Source organism: Centroberyx gerrardi, chromosome 24 (genome assembly GCF_048128805.1).
Source record: "Centroberyx gerrardi isolate f3 chromosome 24, fCenGer3.hap1.cur.20231027, whole genome shotgun sequence".
NCBI classification, from domain to species: domain Eukaryota; kingdom Metazoa; phylum Chordata; class Actinopteri; order Beryciformes; family Berycidae; genus Centroberyx; species Centroberyx gerrardi.
In genome coordinates, this window is record NC_136020.1 from 9,708,087 (window position 1) to 9,733,959 (window position 25,873).

Here is a 25,873-nt window from a genome sequence, read left to right on the forward strand (position 1 = left end):
AAGGAGTCTTCGCCGAAAGTGTTCTCCAGCTGGCAAATGGAGTGCTGGCAGTGGCTGCCAAAAAAAACACTGACTGTGGCCTTTGACTCTGATCTTAGCTGGAAAAAGTGTAACAGGAGAGGAGGAAATAGCTAGGTGCAGTGGACGCGAACAATCACATTTCCCAAGCGTAATGTGGGTCTGCATGCACAATTTTGGTGAGGGCTTTAAGCATTTGTAATTGTCCAGAGCTGGGGAATATTTCAAGTCACTCCTATAGGACTTCACAGCACCTTATGTGATAGAAATGGTATGTAAGAGGTTAAATGGCATGGCCTAAGTGTTTTATACATGGGAAGAGGCTTGGGCCATAACGCGTACATAAAAAATCTATTTCACACTGGTTGAGGCAAAAACCAATCAAAATTTGATTTAAGCTAGCCAATCTAAAGGGGGACATGAACTGTGGCACAAATTGATGCCCCAAACATTATAACCAATTTACCGGCTATGTAAAATGTTATGCTGTCATCAAGCGCAATCTCAAGAGCATTTATGAAATTCAGCCTCCGCTCCCAAGCCTATCTCTGTATACAAATTCCTGCACTTCAGAAATTGAGGGTAAGGGGAGAGAGAGGGGGTGGAACATGTAATGATATTGCAAAGCACTCAGCTTGTATGATTTTACAGGCCCCAACGCTTTGATGTGCTCTTCAAGGGGCTGGTACGACTTAATGTAGCTTTAAGGAAGCGTCAGCGGGAATGAAAGAGACCAAGGAAGAAAAAGAGACAGGGAGGGGAGGTGAGGGGGGGGGGGGGGGTTGGGCAGCGTGATAGAGAGGGAGATGAGGAGAGTGAGGCAGGGGGTGAGGACCGGTCAGGTTTTGCTTCCCTGCTGAAAATAACAATTTTTTTTTTTTTAACTTGCACATAAGGTTCTTGGTGGAAGAACACGGACCAATTAAAAACTAAAAAAAACACCCCAGCATTGCTGGATCATCTAAAATTGAGCCTTTAGAAGAGAAAAGATTAAATAACTCACAGCTATCCTGTCAGAATACTCTGAGGGCAGCAATATAATGCTTGGAAGAAAAAAAAAATGCAGTTTGTGTGCAATTTCTTTAAATGCAACATTTATGCTGCTCCTGAGAGAAAGTTGGGAATGCTTTGCGTCTTGCTGTTTCCCCAGGTCCCTTATATATATTTCAAAAGGAATTTAAGAAGAAATATGCCAAAAATCAATAAAAAAAAAACACTTTCATCCCCTATTCATTTTCTCATGTGTAGCTTTTGCATACTGTTTCCCAATGCTAAGAGGTCCCTCCACTGCAACCGACCTTGTAGATATTGCATAACCCCCCCTCCCCCCACCTCCCCACCTCCAATCCATTATTCACATGTACTTCTCCCATGTTTACAGTATGTGCTGCTGACTGCATTAACCCTAGATGCAGGCTCACATATGACACGAGCATTTCAGCCCCTTCCCAGTGACAACTGATGCTGATCAGTGATAAAACCTGGCACATCGCCTTAACATCACTCCCGGCTTAGAGGGGAGAAAGGCTGAAGTAGCCAGAGGGGGTGCATGGGCTTTAGATTTGAATCTACAGCTTGTAGGAAGAAGAGGAAGAAAAGATTGTTTCTGAGTGCTTTCCAACACCTGGAGGTTTCCAGGAATGGTGTATTTGTCTGTGAGTCTAAGTGTATGGAGTGAGTGAAGGAAAGAGAGGGAGAGGGCATTTAGAAGAACTGGCGGGGCCAATTGCTTTCCACACTCATACGTGATTGGATTGTTACGCCCCTAGTGATGCCCAGGCTCAGATTGGCTGTAAGTGAAGGCAAATTAATTAATTATGGCAGTAAGGCAAATTAAGAGGTGACCAAAGTCAATTTCATGGCCCCTGACAAAGTCGACTGCCACTGAAACCAGATGTGGTGGGAGCTGAGAGGGAGAGCTGCACATCCCTGACTGCTCACACACACAAGAATCCACACAGTGAAGAGAGACAATGATCGACATCAAGAGACAAGAAGAGACAATGATCGACATCAAGGCTTCAAATCTGTTCCGGTTGGTGTGTGAATGTGTTCCGTGTCCAACGTAAAATCAGTTTTTCTACTTGTTGTGTAGATTCATGAATGGGTTTTATAGCACACATCTAGAATAGTGAGGGGCAAGAAGCATGAGTGTGTGTGTAAGCACTTGTGTGCACAAATACTTACACACACAGGTAAAGATGTATACACACCCCCCCCTCTCTTTTGCTAAGGTAGAGGACGGTCCATTAGGCAAACACACTACCTGAAGGATGGACCGTTAACCAGCGCAAATCAGTAGAGGGGGAGGTATTATGTGTGAGAGGCACACACACACACACACACACATATAGCTTGTCAGAGGGAGCAGCCATGCAGGGACACCAGGGATTGTTAGCTTTCCCATCTCCAAACTTTTCCCTCCCTTCCTCCCCGCGTCAGTGGTGACAGGAGGGGATGGTGTGATTTATTCCTGTCGTTCACTAGTAAAAACAAGCGGAACATCCTTTGTTTTGTTTCTATTGGAGGGAGGGATGCTGCAGCGAGGGATGAGGTGAATGTCTGTGCAGTAGAGATAATTGTCATTCATAAAGTCAGTCTGGTGTGAAAAAAAAAAAAAAAGAGGCGAGAGAGTATTGCTGGCACCTCTGTGTGGAGGTATTGTTTTAAGAGCCATTTAGTATGGGATTGTCGCATAGCATAATGAAGTATGTACAAATAATACAAACACTTTTACTCAATAGCAATTTTAGCAATTTTCCAATTTACATTCGGTGTATATATTCAAGTCTGCTGCTCCTGTTTTGCGAGTTGCTCTTTCAGAATGATTCCCAAAGATATAACTATACAGTTGGCCGACTTCAATCATCACTCACCATTTATCACACAATTGTCATTAATATCGCTGTATTTGGCCCGTTGGGGTTAGGTCCAAAAATCTACCTCACCACCCACACACATTTGTGTCAACACATGCAAGTACAAACTAACCCCAACCCTACATTCAGACAACCACACGCACAGACACACACACTCACAGGTATCACATACAGACAATCACCCTCGCACACGCACACACACACACACACACACACACTCTCCAGGTACCTGTCTCTACATCCTGGGAGTAGAAGTGCAGGCTGTCGCTGATCTCGGTGACGTAGACTGATCTGTAGTTGGCCACACGCTCCTTCTCCTCTGACAGATGCACCACCTCCTCCACTGGCTTCTCCTCATAGTTAGCCCAGATCTATAGTACACACACACACACACACAGACAAACACAGGTGATACAAACATGTCAGTGGACTTAGAAATGCATTAAAACCCAAGTCGTGCGCGAGTTAGAGTACCAGGTCTTTGCAATACAGATGTGGTGCAGAGCTGCTTAATTTCTTCTAAGATTATTTGTGCTATAATTGAGAGAAAATGTAAAAAGACAGATTGGTGAATAGATAACGTGACACAGAACAAGAGTCGAAACACTAAGAACCAAGTGGGCCTTGGAAATGTCCTTGGTATGTCCACTCATCAAGAAATATTTCGAATTTTCCCTATCTGCTCGATGAACTATGATTTGCACATTTTTCTCTGATGACGGATTTGTTTTCATATCTATGAGTCTAAAAGAGACTCTATCAGACCTTGCTGGCATATCTCACTCATCATCTTTGACCAAGCAAAGAAAAGTGTCAGGTATCAATACACACTCAGTACAGATATCCAAAACAGGCTACGATACCCACATAAAAACACCCAATGTTTCCACCAGCCAACATTCTTTTTTGAGCAAGACCCAGAGGCTCTGAGTGAGTGTGTGTGTGTGTGTGTGCGTGTCTGTGTGTAAGCAGGTCATATCCTCCCTATGCTGCATCAAGGTTGGTTCTCTGTCGGCTCCCCGAGAGAAACAGAGGGCAGGAGGCTCATTAGGGAGGAGTGCTTCGCCTGAAGCCACATATCAAACTGTACGGACATTGGTGGAGTGGTGTGTGTGTACGTGTGTGTGAGTGTTTACAGAAAGACTGAATACAGTAAGTTTCTATGCAGCTTCAACTACAGTGTGTTAAGCACGTGCATGCACACATACACACACAAACAGGATGGTCAGGATGAAAGCGAGCTAATCAACTCCCTGCAGATGAAGCGGTGGGGTGGAGAGTGAGGGAGATGTATAGGAGGAGACAGGGAGCGAAGATGGGCGGTGAACTCAAAAGTCAGATAGAGCAGCCAAGCTTCACAGCGCTCCAACTTCTTGTGTAGCACCGGCGCAGCTTGTTACCATTCATTTCTGCAGGCTATTTGGGAAGTGTTCACTTTCAAAGGATAGAGAAAGAGAAGGAAAGAGGAGCAGACAGTAACTGTAGTTTTTTATTTATTTATTTATTTTTTTCTGCACAGTAATATTAGCCAATTAGGTTCTGGCTAATTATTTAACTGCATGGTATCATCGAGCTAATTAGATTAGCGAGTTTTAGTGTTGTCTTTTCTCTCTCTCTTCTCTCTCTTCTTTGCAGAGCAGCACTAGTGTTAGGGCTAAGCTAATTATACCCGGGGCTTTTTTTTTTCTTTTTTTTTAAATATGCTGGCTCTTTGGCATGCTAACATTAGCCAATTACCACATTGATGTGGTACTGTGCAGTGGCAAGACATTTACAGGAGTGATGTGACTGAAGGGTTAGGGTGAGAAGTGTGTGTGAGAAGTATGTGCGAGCAAGGGAGAGAACTTGCTACTACTGCTGAATGGGATTTTGAAAAAAAAAAGAAAGAAAGAAAGGAAAAAAAAACTTTATTAGCCATGGAACAAGTGACAGAAGCGCTGAGCCCTGCTGCCCTGCCTACCCGCTAACAAAAGACAGGGTCACACTACCCAATTACATTCAATTATTCATCCCACAAACGCTAAATAAAGAAAGAGTTGGAGGAGGGAAGAAAAAAAAGGAGGGAAGGAAGGGGAAAAAAAGGAGGTAGAATTCTGGGGATTGAGGGCGGCCGAGGTTAATGAAGACCGAAAACGCAGCTACGCTTCGCAAACTTCCAGAACAGCCACAGGATTTTTTTCCTACAGCATTGGACAGGCATGTGCATAGGCACACACACATACACACAGCCACATACACGTATATATGCACAAGCACACACACACACACACACACAGCCTCTGGTAATAGATATGCTTCTCACAATGCGGAGCGAGGTGACATGGCCGGGCTTTTAATCAAACCTGCAGCACCAATCAGGGATGACAAAGATTAGCGTGTCACCATTCATTACCGTGGTGAGCATCACGATGGCATCTGGGGGGGTGGGGGTGGGGGCTGGGGGTATGGTCACCATGGGCACCAGGCACAGCCAGCAGGCTGCTTGACCTGCGACTTGGTGTTGAGTATGCACGTCACAGCGGCAAGGGCATGGGTACAAAAACACAAACGGACACACACACTTGCCACCCCCCATTGGAAGCTCGACATATAGCGGTATATGTGCTATAGGCTCAATCACACGACTGGGTTGTGGCAGAGGCAAAACTGGCACGAGTTCTCTTAGACATACTGTAGAGCTCTATCTATTTCTAATGCACAAACAAACACACACACATGCGCGTGCATGCTGCGCCCAGGGCTGATGACCTTCCGTGAGCAGCCAACCATCCCTGTTTGTTCCACTTGAGTGCAGGTATGTGACTGCTGCTTCTGCTGCTGCTCTGCTACTGCAGCCAGACACTAGTGCCACCAGGCTGCCAGAGAGAGAGGGAGAGGGAGAGGGAGAGAGAGAGAGAGAGACAGAAAGAGAGGGAAGGGAGGGATAGAGAGATAGGGGAAAGGAAGACGAAGAGAGACCTGTGGTCCTACTATGGTTGTGTGGGGAGATTCAGAACGAGAGCGAGACAGAGAGAAAGATCAGAGAGATGTGTGGGAGAGACAGACAGAGAGAGAGAGAGCGAGGGCAAAAAAGGGGGGCACAGACAGAGAGAGAGAGAGAGAGAGAGAGAGAGAGAGAGAGAGAGAGAGAGAGAGAGAGAGAGAGAATGAGGGACAGAGAGAAACACAGAAAGAGCGGCAGGCCATTAAGTTTGGGCTGAAAGGACAACAGGTTCTAATAATGGAGGGCAAGCTGAGAGAGATGGCAGAAGAGGTTAGGCTGCCCTTCACAACACACACACATTTACACAGCAGTGAGTGGCAAGTGAGGCCAGTGGGCTAATGTGACGATGGGGCGACTGCAGCAGTAGGCTGCTCTCATGCTACATGGTGACCACCAGCACCACACGGAGATAAATGCTCAAAGAGGCTTTGGAGCGCTGGTCACTCTTTGCTGGTAGGGATTAGGCCTCTTCTCTTTCCCATTTTCTTTTTACTATGCTATGTTGTTTTGTTTTTCTTCTCCTCTACTTTTCTTCTCCCTTCACTCTCCATCCCCTTGCTTGTTTTTTTCCAGCTGTTCCTTACCGATCTTACTCCTCCAGTCTCAGTCTTTCATGCATGTCTCCTCCTTTCAAAAGCACTACAGTGGGAATTCATAGATGGTCAACAATACAAAATATTTTCTATCAAACGCGCCCTGTTCATAGAAATGAATCATCTCTGAGAAACAAACTTTTTCTCTCAGCCCACTAGCCCAAGTGGTTGGGAGACTTGAGCAGATAAAACCTGCAAACAATGGCTGCCAAAGTGTCTGGCCACGTAGAAGAAATAACCGGCTGCAGACAAACTGTTGCAGCGATTCACTGGTGGCAAGAGTTAATTTCCCACCCTGGCACACCGGGTATCTTGCTGACGGAAGAGCCGCTCTTTGAGAGAGCTGATGAGTGCAGCTCTCCTATGGAGAGTAAAGTGGCCTGCTGGTTGACTTAGTGGAACTTTGGCTGACCATTTCTAATCTAATGAAGTGCGTGGTAGTCTAGACAGACTCGGCTGTGGTGCTACATTCATATATTCTCACACACACAAGCACAGGTGGATGAATACACACAGACAGATGGGTGAATGAACACACACAGTGCCCAAACTAGGGGGATGGGGGCTGTTTTGAACATTGATTAAAGGTGACAGTGTGTCAATTCCAATAGTGTGTGCTCGGCCCGCTGAGACGAAATCGCCATCGCTACCCGAAGTACACACCGTGTACTTTGGTTAGTGGGCTGCTACCCCAGTCCTCTGTGTGTTCCAGAGTGTGAGGACACATAGACACACACACAGAACAGACAGCAAGATACTGAGGGTTTGGTATGAAAGGGGTGGAAGTGACATTCTGGCTGAAAATCAGTACTGTATATAATTGGAAAGCTCTTGCTGAGCTCCATCTGATGGTCAAAAGTCCACACTTATAATCATTAACAAAGTTACAATAAAGAGGAAAATCCAAAAGACTTAAGTCTCTCAAACCCTAGATTAAATTTGGTGCAAAAAGGGTGTAGCTGCACTTAATAGCTTTTTTTTTTCTGAATCTTAATCTCTGTAAAAATATAAATGGTTTCCATGTTATGTTTTGCTCTGCTATAAAATTAGGAAAATGTCACTTGCGCCACTAATCCTCGATACACTCAGAGTACAGTGTTCTTAAAATGGAACATTATGAGCAGCACTCGAAGCACAGCGTACTGTATCTCCACAATTCCACATTAACCTGTTTTCATATGGGCTTCCTGGACATCTACAGTGCCCAGATGTCGCTGCACTCTGATTCAAATCCATGTCATTGGATAAAGTCACCCAACTCTTGCAACCCATGAGGAACTTCTGAGACAATGCAACTGTCACAAACCAACTGAAGCGTGAGTCATATGGGCAAGACGATATCGAGCAATCTCACTTGTTACATGGGAACTTACATAGTTCCATTGTTAATTCATTACCCAATTGTACTTGGAGTACAATTGAAATCAATAGAAGTGTGTTATTCATAAGAGTGCACTTTGTAAATCAATTTAGGCCCTATTATATCCCTGATGAAACCCCTTTGGGGAGAATGGTTCATTAATTCAAGGGGGGTGTGTGTTTCTCTCTCTCTGTCTCTCTGCTGTCTTCACTTTGAGCCCTAGTTCAGGAGCTCACATCAAAAGGCTTAAAGTTACACCTTCTACACAGGCTGGCATGAGTGGAAAGGCACGCACGTCAGTGTGAAACTACCAGACCTGGAACTACATTTGAAGGCACTTTTTATGGTTTGTTGTCTCCTATTTAGTTGCTAGGTGGGTGGGTTTTGCAACATAAAATGATACAAAGCGAGTTCAGTAAATCAAAGGAAAGCAATGGAAAGCCAATTTAGGATACATTTTTGTGACCCCACCCATCTGATACTCCATGTAGGTTAAAACAATCACTTGGAATGATTTTGCAAGTGCTATTTGACCCAGGTCTAGAAAATGACAGGGAATCTCCTTGAGTAGTCCTGCCTTATAACCCCACCTGCATTTGCTCTCCATCGCCACATTAACCAATCAAAATGGAGAACTACCTCTATTCTGAAATGTTGTGTACACAAGCTTTACCTGTAGAATACAAAAAGCTCTGGAAAAGAAATCTGATTGGCATACAAAACGAGAAAGGCCTCATTAGAAATCTACGTTGGAGTCTCGCATTAATGAGTGGAAAACAGGTTGGAGAGGCAGAGAGGTGGACGACCCTGGATTTCCTGTGGCTCGATGATGCTGTCCCTATTGACGAAGCCATTAGAGGTGGGGAATGATTAACAAGACGGACATTCGCTTGATTGAGGGGCACTCTGCTACACAATCCGTAACATGGCTTGGCTAGCCTACCTGCTTTTGGCTAAAGCAAACTAATGTGTTGAGAGATGAGGCTTGTAATGGCAGGACATGATCCATGACAGCACACACGTATGCGTGCCCGCAAGCAAGTAAGCATGCACCATTGAAACACTCTCACACGCACACACACAATCTCAACCAATGTAAATTGCGCCTCTGTATGCAAGCAGGGATAATATCAGCCAAAACTTTCCTCCATAAAACTAACATGACGATTTAAAATATTAATACTTTTATTCACATTCATGGCAACAAATAAAAGACCCATTCATATTAGAGCAAATCAAGTGAAAAATAATTAAATGAAATAAGGTCCTGGAACGAGTGCTACAAAGTCTGAAAGTCCTTGAATTTCCTCTAATAATACATGATAGGGGATTCATAACTCTTTACTCACGCATAATCGATTTAGAACATTTTTCCTACCCTGGGGGCTTTTAGTTAAGCCTTTTATTACAGTCAAACAAAAGAAATAAACAGAATAATGAATATTCTCCTATTGGGGCCCAAATATTGTAGTTTTGGGAGTTCCCTTGCAATACCAATCCCTTAGACCAATAACCAAAAACACAATCCACAATAAATATTAGGAATTGTAGCACCGCTAAATTTCACACATGGGAAATGACAGCAACAAACCCTATGGCCTTCCCCAATAGGCCAACTTTCCCCACGTACAGCTTTTTGTTTCCAATCTATAATATAGTTTATGATCAATATCTACATGCCAGTCCGGATGGATAGGTGAAAAGGTTTACAGCTGATGAATGTGCATATTCATAAATCAAAGTGGTGTTGATGTTATTTAGTATATGCAATGTTATGAGGGGATGACATGTTGAAAAACGTACACTGAAGGGAGTTATGTAAAGTACAGCAGCACTGGGAATGTGGATTAAATATCATCATGGGAGAGGTGTGTGTGTGTGTGTGTGTGCCTTTAAGTTCTCCACATGTTCAAATGCCATTTTAATAAAGCCATCCATCAAAATGGTACAAAAGAACCCCTCTTTTCCTCCTCCTCTCTCCTCCTGAGTGCAAATGTTCATTTTTCAATCCTGGCTTTTAAAACCAATACCACTCATTGCCAGTGACTGATCTGACAAAAGGTTGGTGTCAAGTAAATCCTCGGGGGCCCATGGAGGTACGACATGCCTTGATTGAGCGACAGGCGGGCCATCGGGGTCCTGAGTTTGATTTATTGGCTTATCAGAGTTCATTTGAGGTAAAATGATCACGATGTATGTGACACAGCTGACCCGCGGTCGCTTCAGTCTCCTTGATGACCTCCGATCCAAACGGTGCAACCGGGAAGAGAAGCAAGGTTGTCTTCACCATTCTCAATAGGACAGAGAGACTGACTGACTGACTGACTGACTGACTGACTGGTGTCAGGCTGGCCCGCCCACTCTGCTACACCAAGGAGAAAGGAGGATGATGACAGCAGTAGAAATGGATGGCAGAGCCCTGTTAGTCAAAGACGTTAACCCAATCCAATCCAGCCTGCCTCCAAGGTTAAGAGGGGGTGTTGATGACACATTAACCCCTGATGGCTCACCCTGTCGTGGGGGGTTAAGTGAGAGAGGGGCGGCTGTGGCGATGGGGGAGAACTGATTTACGGGATGGGCGGGGTGGGGTTTGTTGGTATGCAGGCTGTGTTGCCCTTCCTTCACTTTCCCACTGCTCTCATATTCAGATGTAATGCATGGCTGCCTTGGTCACAACACCGCCATAAAACACATACGTATCAGGACACGTGCACACACACATATACACACACACGTGCGTGCACACAGGCACGGCTGTGGCCTTGGGAAGAAGTGGTGCAGGTTGAGCTACGATGTGGTAGCAATATTGGACCTACCCCAGTGGGGTAACAACACCACAACTGCTTATGGGCTTGCAAGGCCACATGCGTGGACATGGTAACAAAACATGTCAGTTGCACACAGGCCGATTTGACATGCTATAAAAACCGAGATCACACAACACCAATGGCTATATCAGGGTTAGGAGAGGCCGCTGGATGAACACCTCAAACACACAGAGAAACCCTGAGGCCAATCTCAAGTGCTGTAGCCATCAGGAAATTTTCAGATGTTTATTCCCCCTCTTCCCCTCTTTTTCCTCTTTTCCAGGAGTTCCAGTCTTTACACTACTTCACACTACTCACTTTGGCTGCATGATTATGGAAAAAAAAATATATAATCCCAATTACTTTGCTTAATATTGTGATCATGATGATTATTTGCCTCATTTTCAGGAAACAAAATTATTTTATTGTACTTTTGGAATTTGGACCTTAACATAGATCGTTTTTTTTGTTTTTAGATTTTTCCAAAGTTGGTCTATGTAAGGTTTCTCCCTTTCTTTCCCACTGCAGCTGCATGCTTCTCCATCTTAACTTTTGTCTTGGTCACATGGGTGCATGTTGCACATTCAAAGGCTGGGTTTGGTCACTCGTAATGGAGGCGCTTGATATACTACACTGGGACTCTCATGGGAATTTAAGTATTAATCGTTATTAATCAAACATAACATAACATTTACTCTCTATTGCACTCATTCTTAGTCGTTCTACGTGGATGCTGCATGGATCTACAACCTTGTGGATTCATACAAGTCATTCATAGAGGGTGACATTAAGACAGTTACAGGTTCATGCTGAGGCTAAAATGAGTGGATTTATACACTTGGATACACTGTCCACCACCGCTAGCCCAAACAAGCCTAATCTTCTTAAATAAATAAGTGAATTTAAAAAAAAATAACTGTCTGCTTCTCAACCCCCAGCCAAACCACACCGAGGGGAGAGAAAGAAAGGAAGAGAGGGATGGAGGGATAAGTCTCTCGGATGTGGTTACTTAGCAGATAAATTATGCATTAAAACTGCACAGGTGGCGCGGGACAGGGTTTTTAGGGGAGGGGAGGGAGCCGAGCAGCTGGGGAATTCATAACAGACAGAGAGAGAGAGAGAGAGAGAGAGAGAGAGAGAGAGAGAGAGAGAGAGAGAGAGAGAGAGAGAGAGAGAGAGAGAGAGAGAGAGAGAGAGAGAGAGAGAGAGAGAGAGAGAGAGAGAGAGAGAGAAAGAAAGAAAGAAAGAGAGAGAGAGAGAGAGAGAGAGAGAGAGAGAGAGAGAGAGAGAGAGGGAGGGAGAGGGAGAGAGAGCAAGAGAGCGAGAGAGGGGAGAGAAAGTGAGAGAGAGAGAGGGAGAGGAGAGAAAGCAAGAGAGAGAGGGAGAGAGAGTGAGAGAGAAAGAGATACTCCCTAGCCTCATATCACAGCCAACAGATGTTCTCCCATCAAAGAGGCGGCAGGCCGGCGGCGAGGCTACTCAACCCCGGCTTACACGGCTAATATGACCCCCCCCTATGCTGTCACACACCCACTAACACACACACACACACACACACACACACACACACAGTCACAAACACAGTCACAAACACAACAGTCGAGGGCCTGGAAATGACCTGAGGCTATCATGGTTGTAACCTGTTATACTTTTTAAATTGACACACAGTGTTTCACTTAGAGGGGTGTGTGTGTGTGTGTGTGTGTGTGTGTGTGTGTGTGTGTGTGTGTGCGCGTTGGGTGGGGGGGATACAGAGCTGTCCAAGAGAAGAGAAGCTGCTATTAGCAACGAGTACTAATGGGTAACCCTGACAGAGGTTGGCGGTGTGTGTGGGCGTGTATACCGAGGTGAGGGAGGGGCATGGTGTAACCATGGAAACAAGACATGGGGGTGCACATGCAATTGGGGCAACAAAAACGCACATAAACACACACGCGTGTGCGCACACACGCCCACACCTGTGCCGCCATCCTCACGGGCAACACCACACTCAGCTGGTATGGAAGACCAGACGGTTCAGAATATGTACCAGGCGTTGCTCACACATCACACACACGCGCACGCGCTCACACACCACACACACAGCGTCCCCCGGGGGGAGTCACTCCAGCATATGGAGCCTTATGCAACGCAGGCCGTTTTCTGCCAGAGCGGTGAGTGTGTCTATCTGCGGTCATTAAAAGATAATCAAGCCGAGCAAGATGTCGTCAGAGCAAAACAAAAGCATCGCTGGGGAATAAGCATGCAATTAAAGCAGGCCAGCTGCAATTGTGAGGGCGCGTGCTACAGACACACTCAATCATCAGATGGGGTAGATAGAGACGGAGAGAGAGAGAGGGAGAGAGAGAGACAGAGAGAGAGAGAGAGCGCTAAAGTAGGTGGTGGTAAACACAAACACTTTGATGTCTGATTGCGCATCAAGATAGCCTTGATAGCGCTCAGGAGATGAGGTTGCTCATGAGTGGAAAGGCTGCGGAGAGATTGAATGTTGCACAGTGGGACATGAGCACTCTCTCAGGGGGTTTGCTTCATTTGTGTTTGATGGCTACGTCTGGGTGACCTGCCCCGACTTTGCGTTTGTGCGTGTACGCCTGATGACTACTCTCCCCTCTGTCCCGCTCTCGCTCTTTCGTCATCCTCCACATTTGTCACAACTCTCTCCGTCTTGCTCCCCCTCCAACCAGTCTGTTTCTATGACCTTGGTGCGGCAAAATGGCTGAAGTTCTCCGTCTCTATCGTAAATATGCCGCCAGGCTCAGTGGCATGCGGGATAAAAGTGGGCTGAAATTCACAATGAATGCAACACATTTCAAACCCCCCACTCCCGGCCGCTCTCCGTCCTTTCTTTCATCCTTCCTCCACGCGATCTGTTTATCAACTCAAGCGGATTATTGGGCGCGAGACCACGCTCTCTCTCTCCGATCACTGGAAACTATGGAAGAGCTTAAAGGAGCGAGGAGAGGAAGAGCAGGAGGAAAAGGAAAATGGGGGGAAAAAGCAGAACAAAAAAAAAAGAAAGAAGACTACCTCAATGTTACAATGTATAAGTATGCAATTAAAAGGCAATTAATCAACTTTTTAATTAACCGGCAAGTCTGCCCCCGGTTGTCACGGTGTTGCCATGGCGACTGGTTTCCAAGGGTGGCGTTATCGCTCGCTCTCTCTCTGTGGCGGACTCCTGGTCATTTTTCTCTCTGATCACACCTTAGACTCCATTGTTCACAGACTCCCTCTGCTCTCCTCCATTTAAAAAGAAACAAAAAAAAAAAAGGGAGGTACGAAGGGGAGGGGGGTGAAGGAAGCAGCGAAGGAGATGATTAAGGGAATGCGGGAGATGGAGGGTAGGACAGAGTGAGAGAGGGAGGGTTATACTGAGGAACAGTGAGGGATATGGAAGTAAGGAGTGAGATAGGTAGTAGGAGGAGAGGGAAATAGGGAGGGAGAGAGGGTGGGAGAGGAGTAGGGGGATAAAAAAGGTGTTACGGCATAAAGGTGCCACATTTCCTATAAACCCTGTTGCCGCAAGGAAGATGTTACTACTCGTTACCCCTCCCACTCCCGGAATCGCTCTGGGTGCGTTAGTTTTGAAGAGCAAGAAGAAGGATAAGAGCCAGTAACAGCTCTTGATCACAGCCTATAGGCATTCTAATGAGGTGAAGTTGACACTGTGCACTTACAGTAGTGGAACAAATAAAGTTCCTGTTTTGTGCCGCAAAGTAATGGCACGCATTTCTAGTTTGGATTCAAGTTTTGACTTTCATTGCTTTAAGGCAGGAAGTAGCCATGAATCGGCTCAACTTCAGTCGAAAGCATTGTCTGGCATAAGAGATTGGAACCATGCAGAACCTAGTGGTGAGATCCCACATGAAAAGCTATTGACGCAGACAGGGAGAAAGCAGAGTGGGTGGAGAGAGGGCTGGACAGTGGCAGAAATGGACAGAGGGACAAGTAATAAAGAAAGAATACGTGGTAAACGTGGAAGAGAGAAAGAGACAGACAGAGAGAGAGAGAGAAGGAGGATTGGGGAGAGACTGGTACACCAGCGGGAATCAGAAAAAGCAGGGAGGACAAGAGAGCCTGTTTATGTAACTGTCTCTCCCTCAGGCGAGAGAGAGAGAGAGAGAGAAAGAGAGAGAGAGAGAGAGAAAGAGAGAGAGAGAGAGAAAGAGAGAAAGAGAGAGAGACAGATAGAGAGAGATTTTAGTCTGAAAAATACACAAAAACACAGTCCTGACAACTAGCAGAGTGGTCCCATTCTCCAAATTCAGAGTGCTTTCTGCAGGCTAGCCGACGGGGGGGCTGAAAACAGCAAAAATGGACTGACCCAAATTACTAGCTGGTAGGCAACGCTATAGTATTCATCAACAATTCCCTTGAACGTGGATTTCTCAAAAACATGAATTGTGGCATAATGTGCCATTTTGGTGCCAAAGGGGGTCTACAGAGGAGGACAGGGCACAGAGCTATTTCAGTTGCATAGTCCACCCAGTTAATGAACCCTTGCTGTACTTCCTCTTGCTTTGACTGATGGGATGAAACAGACTGGCCACGCCTCTAACTGTCTGCCAAACATGTATAAAAACACACAAAAAGCACCAATACATGCATGTACTCACCGACATTGAATGCAAATATTGGTGGGTTATTTCTATGGAAAAGAATAACTTTTCTTTAGATGTGTTTCAAACAAAGCACACAGGTAATACACAAATATGCAAATATCTGCCAAACAAACTTCCAAATCCGATTAAACTGGAGGAAGGGGAAAAAACAAGAGACACATTTGTCAGGAAAGCACTGACTTGATAAATCCAATGAATTATTTTAAAAATCTGTGGGGGGAAAAAAGCAATGAAACAATGCTTAAATTAAGCGTCTATTTTAATCCAGCCAATGATCAATCAACCATGACAGCCTAACTCTCACACACACAAACCAGTCTGTCTATCCCTAAACACAATATGACAATCCTTCCACTCCTACATCTCTCCCCGCTTCCATCCATCCATCCATCCATCCCTCTTTCTGTTTGCCACCGACCTCCAAGGCTGACAGCCCATGAAAAAGGAGCCATCCATTTTCTGTTAAGGAACAGCGATTTCTGACGACATCCTAACCTTAAGCACAGCACCCGGCACCATACTCACTCATGCCTTCCCCCTGGCCCCCCTGGACCATAAGCTGCATTGTTATTGGTATTGTGTGTGTGTGTGTGTGTGTGTGTGTGTGTGTGTGTGTGTGCACTTGTGCAAGTTGGGTAGATTTGCTAGCTGATGTAGAAGCAAATATGGTCCCCTAGAGGGGTGGCTACATTTGTGTAGGTGGTGTGCATTAGTGTGTGTGTGTGTGTGTGTGTGTGTGTGTGTGTGTGTGTGTGGTAGAAGGGGGCTGAGAGAGAGAGAGAGAGAGAAAGAGAGAGAGCACCACTGATATCTGCAGAATGGAGCTGATTGATGGTGTGAGGACCTTAACTTAACAGCCAGCCACAACTCTGGAGGGGATTGACTGTCAGCAAGGGGCTTCTCATTCACATGTACAGAATAATGCTTAGGGAAGACACACAGGTAGCTATTTATTCATAATCAGAGCGGAAAACAGACTTGAAAACATACAGGAGAAGCAAACATGACCACATGCCGCTACGCTCTCACAAGAACATTGTGTTACACAGCTAGCCATCGTCACTCAGCGAGCGGCTTCTTTGAGTTCCAGTCTCTCCCCTATCAAACCTCCATTGTAGGACACATCAGCAGGAGAATTTTCCTCTACTGGCTCATTCAGGGAAATTGCGGGCGCCCCAAGATGAGCGCTCTCGATGGAAATCGTCTATTGAAGTGGCGCCGTTTGCAAGAGGCCAAAAAAAACAACAACGCATTAATGAATCAACGTGCTTTGCGCTCGTCTCGCACAGTGGCGGTGAGAAAGAATCAGAGAGCGTGTGAGGTAAGGGGAGAATAGTAAATAGGATGCCTAATTCAGAGCTCAGATAGAGAGGGAGAAAGAAGGGGAATGAGAATGAGGGTGCCAGAAAGAGACGGAGGTTGAATTAAAGACGAGACGAGGGGAAGGAGAAAGATGGGGAAGAGTCGGTAGGGGCACTGAGGCGAGCGCAAATGAATGAGAGGAAGAAACACTGGAGGAGTTGAAGAGGGGGAAAAAAAAAAAAAGTGAGAGGGAGCGGAAGAATGAGAGGCGGTGGGGGAGTCGGAATGAGGCGGATAGAGGAAAAGAATAAGCAAACGCATTTAGGAGTGGAATTGGCTGCTGAACCGAGAATAGCCTGCCAATGTGTGGAGGACTCTGTGTGTCTGTGAGCAGGTAATAAAGAGAATTGATGAGGCGTTAGCTTCGGCGCTAGCTATAAGCTCCTTCTCCCCATCCTGGCTAAGAGCAGACTGCCTTAACCTGGATGAGGCCTGCTTTCTCTGGCATTGGATAGCTGGGAGACATGGTTTATGGTGTATGGTGTGTGCGTGTATGGGATGTACATGCTGGTTTGAACAATGCGCCAACTGGAGAGGCAACATCCAAATATACCAAATTGTGGTGTGCCCTCCCAAAAATAATGCACGGCTAGCAAAACAAATACTACTGTTATAATAAGGATATAACAGAAAAAGTGTGTTCTGAGTTGACGCTGGCCGTATCCCTGGGGAATTTCTCTAGAGTCAGCCAGATCAGAGGTGTCAAACGCAACTAGCACCTGTCACAGCCCGTTTGGGTGATAACGCGCTGGCCATTTTGGGGCAAAGTCACCTACGGTCCCATTTCTGAGCCTTGGAACTAATGAAACAGGAACTCATTAAATGGGGGGAGGTTAGAGGAGCCAACAGGCGCAGGGAGCATTTAAATGGTGCCCTGAAGAAACAAATATTTAGCATTTCATTAGAGAGCGGAGGAAAGCGAAGGAAGGAGGGAGGAGGGGAGGGAAAGAAGTGAGGCAGGGGTCTTTCACTGCCGACCCATATTAAATGGAGTTAAGTGTGGCTCCAAGCAGGGGCCTTAAAAAATGTCAAAGTGTGTGTAAGTGACTGTAGCGTGTGTGCGTTTTATTCTGAGTGAGTGTGTGAGCAAACTTGGACAGCCCACGCTTTTTTTTTTTTTTCATGGAATTAAATACGGGCGATTAGAGAGGACACCTGAAGCGGGGAGAGAATCTGGGGTCCTAATGTTTTCACAGCGTCTGCCCAATGACTCCCAAAAAGCATAAATGTCAGCGTTCTGCGGGGGGAAATGTCATCGCTGTATCTGCCTTTAACGGGTGGAGGGTGTTCACATGAATGGCGTATCCAACGCATCGTGGCAGGCTTGCGTTACGCACAGTCGATCCCCCGCAAGGGTACAGAAATGTCGCCAACACCAGCTCATTCACGTTCTCCTCTAACTGGCCAAATCAAACACTTTAAAACTATTTTGATGCCAATGGACATTAAATTACTCGTTTCTTTTTTTTTTTTAAGGATGTAGGTATAAAACAAGAGAGAAATCACCTCAAAGAAGACATTTAAGATCAATTTCAAGGGTAAGCGGTTTCAGATAAATACGCACAAGCCTATGACCGTTTTAAAGTAAACATCCATAAAACTGCATCAATTAACGGCTGCTGCACAAGGTAATAAATAATATTTTGCTGTCATCAAAGCCTCGCAATCTAAGGTCAAATATGCCGGTGTTAAAATTCAAGGCTTGCTGCCTGTATTTATTGTATTTATTTATTATATGTATTTTATTTTTGCCTTACAGTGTCCTAGGAGGGACAAAACAGAAAGAAACAGAGAAAAGAAAAAATCCACTAGCACAACACTCCAGTTAGTGTGTCCTTCACCCTCACTCGCATCTACTATAGGATGAGTGGAGAGGGATGTGAAAAGAGACAGGGGAAAAAAATGGGGAGAGGAGAGGGAAAAAAAAAAAAAAAAAAGAGGAGGGAAGCCCCAAGAACCGAGAGGCAGGGGAGACGGAGCAAGGCAGGCGGGCAGACCAGGAGGTTTGTGTTTTCTTTGCGGCTGGCGTAGCTGAGCATGTGTTAATCAGCCGTAATGCAATTCACTATGTCATATCGCATTATGCTCTCTGCCACCGTTTCACCTCCTCTCACTCTGTCTTTTTGGGCCCTCTCTCTCCTCCCTCGGTCTCACCCCTGCATCCCGAGAGCAGAGTGAGGGGTGTGTGTGTGTGTGTGTGGGGGGGGGGGGGGTGAGTTCTTTCTGCACGGGCGAATCAAGGGCAGCCGCAAACCTGCCCCTGAGGACCTCTGCTAAGAGCCCGCAAGAATCCCGCGCATGATTGGAGAAGGGAGAGCGCAAGGCCAAGGACATACAGACATACAAAAGCATGCACACTAATGCACAATCGTAAACATGACAGCGAGGACGCACAGACACGCACACAAACATAAGTTCATGGAAAGGCACACAACACATACACATGCATAGAAAGGACCAAATGCACACTGTTGCAAGTACACAATCAAAAGTACCGAAATCTCCTGCAAACACACATGCAAGCACACAAAGAAGAAAATATTGTGTATATTGAGTATACAGTCTTTACAACCCAACCATAAACAACCACTCCCCGTTTATCCATATGCAATCAATAATATGCTTCATCAAGTAGAATATTATGTGTGTGTTCCTCAACATCGTCCTGATGTCGCTGTGGCTGGATGCATTTTTTCTGATGACATTGTCAAAGTGAGCATGCAATCCTGTAAATCCTGCAAATGTATAATTCAGCATGCTGAGGGTGAAGACTGCTGATATAGACTCGCTTCTGTGTGTGTGTGTGTGTGTGTTTCCTTTTATTTCCCTGCTCATCAGCATGAGCTTGTACGGTATGTGTTAAGTTCGCAGGTGAGCGCACGTGCACGGATGGCGCTGCCTGTGTGTTGGAGGGAGAAAGAGAGATAAAGAGAGAGAAAGGGAGAACGTTTGCGTGTGTATTCATAAGACCGCGAGTGGAGCTGACAGAGTGCTGAATTTGCAGCTTGGAACTGGGGAAAAGGATGAAGACGGAGACGGAGAGAGAGAGAGAGTGTGGCGGGGTGGAGGGAGTCGGGGGGTGGGGGGTGTAAATAACACACACATCACTGGGCCCACTGATCTCTTCCTCTGCCTTCCTGTCTCTCCGCCTCGGGGCACCGGGGGTCCGGCTTGTCGTCTACAGGGGAGTGGCGAGGGGTCCCAGGGGGGCGCGCGTGTGTGTGTGTATGTCTGCGTCTGCACATGCTCAAAGTGTGTTTGAGTAAGCAAGAAAGAGACAGTGAGTGTATGGTGTGTGCACGTGTGGTGCCTACTATCCCCTCCATCTGCACGCAAGTGTGTGTGTGTGTGTGTGTGTGTACACAGTGCAGTGAGAATCAGATTATGTAATCTGTTAGCCCTGTGAAAAAGGCTCCGTCAGCTCTTTGCCTTTGTGTGGTGGGAGGCTCATTTTGTGCGCACAGCGCTGGGAGAGAGAAGAGACGAAGGCGAGAGTCGAGTCGCACACAAGCACACATGTAAACAGCCGCACAAACACACAGACAAAAAAAGTATCTAGTCGCACATTAACACACTTCCACACATGCATACACACACAGCGCATATATACGACACACACACACACACACAGACAGACGAAAGCCTTGGAATTAGTGGCATAACGGAGAATATAGTACTCGACATCTCGAGTTGTGAGGTCTCCCACGGGTCACCTCTCCCATTGTGGCCACCCATCAGCACCCTGCAGGCAATCATGTCCCCTTGCTGTGATCCTGCTGTCCTCTTACACTCTGCGACAACCCCTGCAACCTTCATCTCGCTCGAGTATTGGCACACACCGATATGTGCACACCTGACACGCGAGCACTTTTAACCTTCATTTTCTTTATTTTTTTATATAAATATGGACCTGAATGCACACACACACACACACACACACGCACGCACGCACGCACGCACGCACGCACGCACGCACACACACACACACACACACACACACACACACACACACACACACACACACACACACACACACACACACACACACACACACACACACACACACACACTCTCTCTCTCTCTTGCCCTCCCCCTCACAAAGCCCCGAGGGCAAGTGTTTGCTCACTGATACATGGCTCCAACACTGCCTGTGTTCATTATTCCCGGCACTGGGAAGTGGTCTCTTGAGCTCCTGATCTGACAACAAGCAATGGCTATCACCACAACATTAGTATTGTTTAGTAGCGTTGCTTAAATGGGGTGGCTCGGCATGTGGACAAGCATAGCATAGCAGCACACTTTGCTCTCAATAGTCTTTGTGGGAGTTAAGGGGATAATGATGATGGGATGGGGGGCCAAAGGCTTTCAATTAAGTCCACATTGACATAAACTAAAGCAAAGACATATGGGAAAGCAGAGGCACTGTGCTGTGTTATGGGTATGATATAGGGGTGTAACGGTACACGTATTCATACCGGACCGTTTCGGTACAGGACTTTCGGTACGGTGCAGATGTGTACCGAATGCAATCTTAGTAGGCTTGTTTTGCGTGCGGAACATACTTCAAATCAGAGTTCCCTCACGAACATATTAAGTGGCGGACCGGAAGTTTGTTTAGTCTCCGCCTCGCACTTTGAGTGCACTACACAGACAGCACGCTTAGCTTAGCCTAGCCTAGCGTAGCCTAGCCTCTGGCTAGCGAACGTCATGGCCAATGCAAACGATAAGCCAGAGCTTGAAAACCCTCCCTTACCGTTAAGGTCTCCTTTGTTCAGTAGTGATCGGGTATGTTTCTGGCAACACGTCAAAACTTGATAACTCATTTGAAACGGCACCACGCGAGTGTGAATATCACTGCTGCAAGGAAAAAAACGAGCGTAGTGCAAACGCTGCTCCCTTCGTCATTTAAACAGCCTTTCGCTGGTAATTCAGATTGGGCCAAAGCAATAACAAATGCTGCACTTTAGTCAATGTGGAAAAGTTCATTTCCTAAAAAAAGAAAAGATTATTATAGTTATTTATATTTTTTATTATATTTTATATATTTCTTATTATATTTTATATTTTGTTTAATTTATTTGAGAATATTTTATTTATTGGAGAACTTATTAGTAGTAGTTTGCAGCAGTATTCTATTTTTTATTTTATTTTATTTTTATATATTTTATTTTTTATTGTTTCATTTAAAATTTTATAAAAAAAAATTATAAACTGTTGATGTTTACAAAAGTTCATAATAAACGACAAGCAATTTTATGTTTTGCATTTTTTCCCCTTACTGTACCGAAAATGAACCGAACTGTGACTTCAAAACCGAGGTACGTACCGAACCGTGATTTTTGTGTACCGTTACACCCCTAGTATGATATGCTTCATTTGTTATTACGCTAATGTGGTAGCCGCAAAGTCAAGATGGATTCATTTCAACGTGGTATTCAAAACGGATAATGTTGCCCCCAAGAGAAACAAAGACCTTGGAGTAAGTGGCGTATTCGACTGGCGATTGCTGTTGTTCTGCTCTTTGTAATACTAACACCAGTTCTGAGTAGATCTTAAACATAGAGGAAATGGTCAAAATACAGGAAAGATTAGTGTTAATACTTTGCCCAGAGATGAGGTGATGTACGGTGACTTTTGGCACAGTTTTTGGCCACTCATCTCCTAAAGGGCAAGAAAAATGCTAATTGCCACTGACATAATGATTTTGGGTGATCATCCTAGCCCTCCATCTTCATGATGGCTGAGCAAAATGCTGCCTCAGACACCATTTCAGTCTGCCATTAATTATCAATTAGGGTCTGTTATTTGAGAAGGCCTTGGCACATGTCTGACATCATTAGTATGCTCTTCAAACCATCGAGTGACCACTCACGCCTCGCGGATAAGGTCCAAGTGCCGCCTGGAAAGAAACCACGCCAATCAGGAAGGGAATACATAAGGAAATCAAGGTAATCACACAGAATTGTAAGGTTTGTGCTAGAGATGCACCAATATTATCTGTAGTAATCATTGCTGAACCAGGTCAATATGGGTTTTATTCTGAAATCTTCACTGGATGTCGTTAATTTTTTTATTCTTGCCGTCTTTACACTGCGAATCCCATTAAAATGCTGAAATGTCGCAGTTTGGGAAAAACAATGTTAGGTTCATTTTTTAGTAGTAGTATCTTAGTAGTATCTTTCATTTGATTGAGGCGACAATTTTCACTGTATTTTTTCATCAAATGAAGCACTTGTTCCTGTAATTGTTCTAAAATAAAGCAATACGAGGTGACATGAATGTTAATTTAGTGGCATCTGGATTCTGTGCCAAGAAATGCTCTCCATAGTAGTAAATGCTCAATGACCAAAACGTTTGCTGATAACCTTAGCTGAGAACCACTCCTTATACATGGCATGTAGGGGTAACTGTTAGGTGTTGTGACACACTTGGTGACCTTGACTCAGCACTTTTAAAGAAAAAGCCTGCATTATACATGGTCTGCAGGATGCACACAGGATGTTTTTGCTGTCCTCATACACACTCAAGACTTCAGCTTACATTTCTGGCCCCTTCACTGGGGAAAACATGGCCAGACGAAAAAGCAAACCTCAAAACCATGGTGGCAGGAATCCACGCTCATTAATTTAAGATGAGGGGGTTAGCTGGAGTTGGCTCTATATGGCCAGGCAAAGTGCTTTCTTTCGCATTCAAAGTTGACGCCGCACAACGGATTGTTTTGACACCGTTCCAGGAAGCACTCTGTGAAATACAAACAAGTCATGCGTCTTGGTGACCCTAAGAGTACGACGCATGCTGGAAAGATGTATTACACTATTTTAAGTGATGCTTTTCTATCATCTCATTATCCTAGAAAACAATTTCAGACAAATAAAAATCACCAGGTCAACAAACCTTAAGGATTATGGGTAATACATTTATATGCTGTTGAGTGAAAACCTCGGATCTCCAAAAAGAAAAACAGCCCTGTTTTCAGCTTGATGACAATGCATTTCTGACATTATCCAATAGGTTGAAAGGGTGTCAAAAGCTCAAGAGATTGGAGAATTTTCTCAACCCATAGTGGATCATATAATCCTTCAAACGCAGTTAAAACATGAAAAATCACCAAAATTTGTTTTCATGTGACAACAGCGATATACGACTTGGCTGGAAGTTGGACCATCTTTAACACAATTACTACTCCATACATTATAAAGGGTAAATACAGACGTGCCTACTAGTGATTTGAAAAGACCCCTAAAGTGTCAAGTAGGCCTAAACCTTAACGCAATCCCTAAGAATCTAAATCTCCAGTCCTTCCAAGCATTTCTTTTTCACCGAGGCATGAGTGGCAGTTTCCCAGGGCTTCATTTCTGTTGCCTCTCAACGGACTGGACAGGTATCTGGCCCGGTCATTAATTGGATATCCATTTCTGTGATTGGCCATGTCATGGACGTTGTTCCTGTCTTGACACCGTATGGCCTCCATTTGTTAAATTAGAAGGTAACAATGACAGCGGTGAGCAGTGGAGTGGGAGAGGGGAAAGAGAGCGACGACTGGAATGGTAATACAGGTGTAATCATCCTGTTGGCCCCCGGATACCATTAAGGCTCAATTCTTCACACCGCGTAATGCAATTTGTGTTTGAGAAAAATAATAACAGTAATGATTTCACGTCCGCCAAAACCTCTCTGCGATTGCTGGAGTGAAGAGAGCCAGGGACTAGAGATGAAGTGGCTGAAGTTAAAAGGTGATAATTTGCAGGAGCAGCGGTGGGATTTGGCTAAACGGGGCCTAAATTGGAGAAAGAACAGGTAAAATTTGCAAAAGACTGATTCTCAAATTTACTTGGTGATTTCACTTGAAACTGCCTTAGATGAGCTACTTTAATATTAATCATTGTCCCTTTTCTTCGTGGTGATTGCCACAGGTTCTTTTGCTATGAGAGCCCAAGAAAAAGGGGGAGGGAAAGAGAAAAAGATTGCAACACTGAAAGCATTTCAATGGCTTCAGGGCTTAAAGCACTGAGCATGGTAATAATAGAAGAGGGCCTGTCATCCATAGAAACCAAACAAGGTTGCTCACATATAATTGTACATAGTCTATTTACAGAAGCCTGAGAATCAAGGTGCCTTGCAAGAAACAGAAAATGACCCTTCATAGAGCAAAGTACCATTCTGATTTTGTTACTAACGGGAAAGGACTAACCATAGCTGATCCTTAGGATTGAAACCAGTCCACTGGAGGTAGGCTTCCTCCAGCCTCCACTCACAGAGACAACACAAGCCTATTAGCTTCACTAAAAGCCCAATTATCTTGATTCATCCTCAGCGTGTTCCTGTTTAGCCAGGTGTATGATGTGCTGACTGCTGAGAAGACGCAGCGTAGATAGGACGATGGGGAGATGCTGGGTTTTGCACACTCTTTCAAAAATAAGCCATCATAGAGATGGAGAGCGGGTAGGGGGGAATTTTGATTACATGTCGAGATGTTTGGCTTACGAGGCAAGCCACTTGACCCTCCAGAGAGTGAGCCAGTGGCGATTGAAGCGAGATAAAGGGACAGAAAGTGCAACGTATCCACAGAATCCGACATAAAGGCTTACAATGCTTGTCAGCCAATCACAGTGAATGTGAGTGCTGATTTCTTTCACATTACAAAAATAGTCTGGCCTCAGCCGTGTGTTAAAGTGTATAGTTATGCATAGGCCCTCGGGGGGTGACAGTCAAGTTGGTTGGACTCTGCAACTCTGGATTCCACCCAAAAAAAGAGCTGAAACAGGATTATGTACTTCAATCAGGCTCCACCAAGGACACGTCATCGAGCTCAATGTCGAAACGTTGCTACTTTAAGTGCTTTGATGAGTGGCGTTGATGGACGGGTGAGGGACGAGACCAGACAGCGCCGGGGCCTGGGTTTACGCTCCTGTGGGATTCCGTTTTTCTTAAAAAGGTCACAAGTGATGCAGGTTCCTGACTCACTCTGACTGCCGTCCAGAACAAGGAAGGGAGCCCTCCTGCACAATAGGAAAATGGCAAGGCAGCTGAGGGGAGCAAGGGCAGCACTCAGGGCGTCTGGGAAGACATTAATCCGGTTAATAAGAGGGGATTGAGTGATGATTAGTTGGGGGAGGAAGGGAAAAAAATGGAGGGGAATAAGTGAAGAGGGCGTGCATGAGGATGTGAGGACACTGGGGAGATGGAAAGACAGACGGTGGTCTCTGAAGAGGGCTGAGCAGGATTGGGGGGGGGGGTGATGATGAAAGG

General features: G+C 45.3%; 1 protein-coding gene across 1 annotated transcript in view; it reads right to left on the reverse strand.

The window, feature by feature from the left end:
• snd1 (staphylococcal nuclease and tudor domain containing 1) overlaps window positions 1-25,873 on the reverse strand; it is a 183,903-nt gene that overhangs the window by 36,179 nt on the left and 121,851 nt on the right. The window contains exon 18 of the mRNA XM_071905593.2: window positions 3,127-3,268. Within this exon, the coding sequence (XP_071761694.1) occupies window positions 3,127-3,268 (142 nt within the window). The remainder of the gene's footprint in view (window positions 1-3,126; window positions 3,269-25,873) is intronic.